The sequence below is a fragment of the Lolium rigidum genome, chromosome 5 (assembly GCF_022539505.1).
Source record: "Lolium rigidum isolate FL_2022 chromosome 5, APGP_CSIRO_Lrig_0.1, whole genome shotgun sequence".
Classification (NCBI taxonomy): domain Eukaryota; kingdom Viridiplantae; phylum Streptophyta; class Magnoliopsida; order Poales; family Poaceae; genus Lolium; species Lolium rigidum.
This window is the reverse complement of record NC_061512.1, coordinates 251232673-251239030: the sequence shown is the minus strand read 5'-3', so window position 1 is coordinate 251239030 and position 6358 is coordinate 251232673. Positions and strand designations below refer to the sequence as shown.

General features: G+C 52.3%; 1 protein-coding gene across 1 annotated transcript; it reads left to right on the top strand.

Moving 5' to 3' along the window:
- Positions 1-2573: 2573 nt before the first annotated feature.
- Positions 2574-4025, top strand: LOC124657446 (3-ketoacyl-CoA synthase 4-like). The gene has a single exon (XM_047196000.1). It carries the CDS (start codon positions 2574-2576, stop codon positions 4023-4025), a length of 1452 nt encoding a protein of 483 aa, XP_047051956.1.
- The last annotated feature ends 2333 nt before the right edge of the window (positions 4026-6358 follow it).

Genomic DNA, 6358 nt, shown 5'->3' with positions numbered 1-6358 from the left:
AAACATCCGTCAGACGCGAGCGGACACTTTACGCGTCCGCGCATCCTCCACATAGATGTATCCGAGACGCATATTTGGGATAGGTTTGCGTCGCCGTGAATGACCCGATCACTTTACGTGCCCCCGCTGGAAGTGGTACCATCGCGTCGGGTGGAGATGCCCTAAGTAAACAAGGGCGCTACCATGCCGACGCTAAGCCCGTATCTACCACGCTTGTGGAACAGTATGGTGCTACATAGAAGATGGTAGCGCTCCGGTATAAGTAGCTACCAAAAAGTGTTAGATTTTTGTTTTATTTTTCGAAATGTGGAAGTTTTAGAAATGCCCAATTTTGTCACCTTCTCCTCTTCCTGCCAACCTATCTTTGGCAACAAAGTTCACAAGAGGCCAGTCTTAGGACATCTCCAGATAGGCCACCCATCGGTCTTTTTTTTTTTAGAACGCAGTACAACGCAGACGCTCACAAATACGCACGTACAAACACCCCTATGAACGCACACATGCACACCCTACCCCTATGAGCACCTCCGAGGGACTGAGCCGGCATATCTTGAGGTTGACGAAGTCACCACTGGCGCCTCGCTGTTGACGGGCATGTCACCTACCACTGAAAGCATAACGCCGGTTATATCCTGGAATAATCCAGGTAAATGCAAACATCCATGTCAAGTCTAGAACTTGAACCTGAGTGGGCTGGTTCCACCACAAGGAACCTAACCACCAGAGCCAAGCTCTGTTTGCCTTACCCATCGGTCCTGGTGTGTCCGATTTCAGCCGCGCGGACAAACGAACAGGCTGCGCACGTTTCAACGGGCGACCCAAAATGATGATCCGTCCGGCTTGACCCATCGAACCACCAAATTTAGGAGCTGATGCGTCAGCGCAGACCCTGCACGGACATCGCTTGTGTCCAGCAGCGCGTGCCATGGGCCCGCTTGGAAGGGACCGGAAGGCTAAAAAGCTGACCAGCGGCAGCGATGGACGCGACCTGACAGGAGGATAACCGGCGGCTACATCCATGGCCATTAAAGCCACTTCCACCGTCACTTGCGTTGTCTCCTTCATCAATGCTGACGCTCGATCTCCGCGCCGGCATCCAATGCTCTCAGCCCATTTAAGCGCGGGCTCCGCCATGGTCATCACCAGCAAGTCCTCACCCACCAAGCATCGCAGTCGTGTAGCTAGCATGCCTCAGCGCAAAGCCACCACATATTCTATGTTGGGCCGTAACGGGCGCACGGTGCCTGCACCTCCCCCTCCAGAGCCGGCGCAGAGCTGGAGCCCGTTAGACATCTTCGACGCAGGCCTCAGCGAAGCCGATATAGCGGAGTCCGTCCTCCAGAACGCGCAACCTGAGGCCGATGCGGAATGGGAAGCGGAAGAGGCGGAGCAGGAGCCAGTGGATGACCCATGGCAAGAGACGATACTCGAGTCTTACCGGCTAGCGCACGATCGGTGGAATGCCGCCCGCATCCTAGAGCAGGCGGACCAGCAGCTTCTCCAGCGTGCCATGTTGGTCTCCCTCGAGCGGTTGCCTACTGAGAGGGTTGGGGGCTCCTCATGGAGGCCAAGCGACAGAGGATCTTTGAGCTAAACGCTCGGACGCTCGCCGAGGAAACCCGCCGCGAAGATGAGTGGCTCGCCCTAAACGCCGAGTTCACCATGAGGCGGTGGTTCATGTTGATCCAGCAGGCCGCCTCTGCTCCGTCGACCGCTGCGAAGAACAACGGCGAAGCTGGGCCATCGCGACCATCGACAGACAGCTAGTAGGGTTTTTTTATTTTAAATTTAGTTGCTTTCATTCAAACATGTAAATAAAAAAATTTGAATAAAATTCTCAATTTCTCCCTTTTTTTGTTGACCACATCGTCAACTTAGTTGCTTTTTAAATTCTATCCTAATTTTTAAGTACGGTCAGCGGGTCAAAAGGCGCTAACCCGGACCGAATGGGTGGCGCCACGGTGGTGCTGCGGAACCGCACTGTTCTGACCAGCCGGATCGCGAGACACATTCTATCCGCGGGACAACCCAAACGGTAGAAACGAATCATTTGGCACATCAATTTGGATGGGCCCGCTAGAGATATTTTAGAAAGGTTATGATATTTGTAATAAAATCCTCTACAAAGTCAGCACCGGGACCGGATCCTCACCGTTTATCCCTCTCAACCGCACCTCTGTGCGCTGCCACAGAGTGGTGGCCAGAGATCGTCGAAACCTCGAATTATTTCATTCTGGACGTGTATCTGAGTCAAATCCTCCCCCCTCCAGCCTGCGATCTGAATTCATCATCTGAACTGAGAGGACGTGTCATTAAGTCCACCTGAGCCCTACGCACGTACTGCACCACCGATTCACGCATGCATGTATATGCACTGTGGCTGGCCAAGTTGCCAGTCACTTCGAGCGCCCAACTGTGGCAAAATCAAATTTATCGAAATTGCACACCATCGACGGCGTTCGAAATCGCTAGTCGCGGCCGTGGTGGTGGTGGCGGCCGGCGCTCGCGCTAAACCCCTATAAAACTTCCCTTTGCTCGGCACCAGCGACGCGCACACACACACACACAAAGCCATGGACGTAGCTCACAAGGACCACCTGCGCGCGGCCTTCCATGGCCTCCTCGGCGCCGCGGCACTCCTCCTCTGCGTCCTCGCCGAGGCCCTCGTCTTTGCCTTGCAACAGAGCATGACGCTCTACCTCGTGCCGGTCTCCGCGATGCTGCTCCTCTGCCGCTACCGCCGCCGCCGCGCTGCGGGCGGCAGCGTCGGGCTCGTCGACTTCTCCTGCCTCAAGCCGCCCCGCCGGCTTCGGCTCCCGGTGGCAGGGCTAATAGAGCACTTCAACCTCATCGGCTGCTTCGACAACGGCAGCATCGAGTTCATGGCAAACGCCATCAACTCCAGCGGCATGGGGAACGAGACCTACTTCCCGCCCGCGCTGCACTACCTCCCGCCGGCGTCCACGCACGCGCACGCCGTCCAGGAGGCGCACATGCTCTTCTTCCCCGCCCTCGACGACCTCTTCGCCAAGACCCGCGTGCCGCCGTCCGCCGTCGGCGCGCTCGTCGTCAACTGCAGCGGCTTCTGCCCGGCGCCGTCGCTCACGGCCATCATCGCCAACCGCTACGGGATGCGGAGCGACGTCAAGACCTTCAACCTCTCCGGCATGGGCTGCAGCGCCGGCTCCATCAGCGTGGACGTTGCGGCCGGCGTCCTGCGTGCGCACGCCATGCCGTACGCCGTCGTCGTCAGCGCCGAGATCCTCACGGTCGGGTGGTACTTCGGCAAGGACCACGGAAAGCTCCTCCTCAACTGCAACTTCCGCACCGGCTGCTCCGCCGTGCTTGTAACGAACAACATGGCGGCGCCGGTGAAGTACCGGCTCGTCAACATGACGCGCACGAACACGACGGCCAACGACCGGAGCTACCGCGCGGGGTACCGGGAGGAGGACGACGAGGGCATCACCGGCTTCACGCTCGGCCATGGCGTCGGCCGCATGGTCAGCGAGCTGCTGCGCGCGCACCTCGTCAAGCTCAGCCTCTCCATCCTGCCTTGGCGCGAGAAGGCGCGCTACACGGCCGCGTTGCTCGTGTCGATGCGCCGGCGAGGGCAAGACAAGCTCGCCGGCAGCAGTGTCTCCGGCGCGGCGCCGATGCCAGACTTCCGCGCGGCGGCGGACCACTTCTGCCTGCCGTCATCGGGGAAGCCAATGATACTGCGACTGGGAAAGGGGCTCGGACTGGGCGAGAGGGAGATGGAGGCGGCGCTCATGGCGTTCCACCGGTTCGGGAACCAGTCGGCGGCGGCCTTGTGGTACCAGCTCGCGTACCTCGAGGCCAAGGGTCGGGTCCGGAAGGGCGACACGGTGTGGCAGCTCGGCATCGGGAGCGGGCTTAAGGCCAACAGCCTGGTGTGGGAGCGCGTCGCCGTCGCCGACGACGTCGCCGGCGGGCGCGCCGGGAGGAACGCTCTGGGGCCGTGGATGGACTGCATCCACCAGTACCCGATGTGGGATACGTAGGAGAAGCACAGCTTGCTCGTAGCGCGCACGCATGCGTGCAGCACTGCCATCGATCGTGCCATGTTTCATCAGTCAATGTTGTTCTCAGAAGCCATCCAAAAGAATGGGAAGCCAATATCCAGTTTAGCGATATAATTCGCTTCAGCGAGTGTTTTACTTCGATCACTGCTCCTCGTTTGGTGGCAACGATATGATGGATGTAGAAATGCTAAACGCAAGGAAGTTAATCCTACTTTGGATGTAACTCGTCATAGTATTTTTTTTTTCAGGAAGGAGAAGCGCAACCTCTAAATCAAATAACTTAAGACGGAGCACCAAGCTAGCTGAGAACTAGCAAATCCCTTTTGTTTCAATCCAAGTCGTCGTATGGATAATAAGTATATTCGTTCCAATATTCTTAAGCTAAGTTCTTTAATTTTGTTCATTAATATATGGTTCAGGAACACGTATTATCATTAGATTTGGCTAAAAAATATTGTATAATTACTAATAAAGCCAACCATCCTTGCTGGACCATCTTTTTTGTCCTACTTGTTTAAGCACACTAAGTGATTCGCAGCATAGAAACAATCTAGAAATAGAAAATCATAGGATTGCAATGTCATATCGGCATTAATCTTTCAGGAATTCGTATGATTTTTTTGTTTGTATCCACCAGAGGGAAAGCAAATGTTTCTTAAAAGGAGGTATGAGTGGATGTTAGATTTACTATGAATTCTAGTACACAAAATTAATTAGAAAATTTTCCTACGGAGAGCATTGTCAAATTGATCAGTCTGACCTTTGAAACAATTGAATACCATCACAGGTTTTATGACCTTTTTTCATCATCTCTATGTTGTTTGCAAATTTTTACATTACCTGCTTTTCCAAACTTGTCGTGGGACGTTGATTTTAGGATGATGGAATGTTTGCTACTCCCTCCCATTCATAATAAATATCGATGTCTTAGTTAAAATTTAAACTAATTTAAACAAAAACTTTGACACTTATTATGGACCGGAGTCCAGAGGAAGAGTATTTCATTTGATTTTATGCCTGTGGATAGGGTGTCAAGTGAGATCTCACCTAAATCTCACTTGTAATGCATTTTGCTTTTTGTAGTGTAAATTTTCACACTAAAATTTGAACAAGAAAAATTAAAATACACTATAAGTGAAATTCCACCGGGATCTCGCCTTGACACCCTACCTAGGGTGAAATGTGATTGAATTCTAGGAACAGCTCTTGTGGATTTACAAAGTGGGTGTGCATGTAATAGATACATCTAAATTTTAACAAATTTTCGACATGTTACGTGGGACGGAAGGAGTACAACTTTTGCACCTTGAAATAGAGTGCTGGCATATATACTGGCCTGCTAGGTGTCCTTGGTATTACCACGCACGAGTGGAGCCGTATGGTCAGCGACATGAGACGTGACCTTGCTAGCTATCTTTAGACGTGCAAAGGACGCATGGACGGTGGTGCGTGGAGTACACACATTTGTGGGGGAAGTGACCTTACGAGAAATGGTCCTGAGTAATCAATCAGCTGGGCGTTAGGTTGCAAATAAGTGTGACCGTGGAACGTTTCTGCGGCAGCTAGTAAATAAGGTGGTACACTGGTACGTGTATACACATGCATGCTGGCATTCATGGTGGCTGCAGGGGAGAGACAGTGCATGTCCTAACGTCAGTGGCCTATCACAGATTCACAGTTGCATGTCGTATTTACAAGGCCGGGCGTATGTAGACTGACTCTGTCGTGAAAGCTGCATAGCCAGCCATCAATTGCAGCAGTGATCTTAGGAGAGCAGATCTCATTTCAACAAGTATCTACACATAATTAATGAGAAACTTGCTCCAGCAAAATGTACTCGGACACCGGCACGGCATCTAAAATCAACGCGACAAACGTTTTTGTTATTTTGTTTTGGATGTCTGAGAAACATTTTGTAGTCGATGTTCAAAACTATTCAATCTGGACTGGACATTTGAGATTTGTACAAATGCAGAAGTGATGACAATATCTTCATGTTTGAATATTACCAGTTTTAATCAATTATATAGGTACATAGACCGCTACAGAGAAACTAAAACGATGGCTCCTCCAACCTCTCTCCCAAGGCGATTCCAATGGCGATCCACCTAGGGGGTCCTCGATCCAGATCTGATGATGGCGCCCTATGATCCTTTCGGTGATCCCAACTCCATTGCCCACTCCTTGGATTTCTCACCGGGGCATTCCCTTAGGGCAAAGGTTCGTGATCTTTTTTCCACCCCGGTTAACCCCATCTCTTCCACGTCACGTTTCTTCCTGGTTGTCTCGTTTGGGAGATCTTCTTTTCGTTT

Bases quoted from the DNA above. Each gene is read 5' to 3' on its own strand.
- LOC124657446 (XM_047196000.1), top strand. From the start codon at position 2,574: ATGGACGTAGCTCACAAGGACCACCTGCGCGCGGCCTTCCATGGCCTC.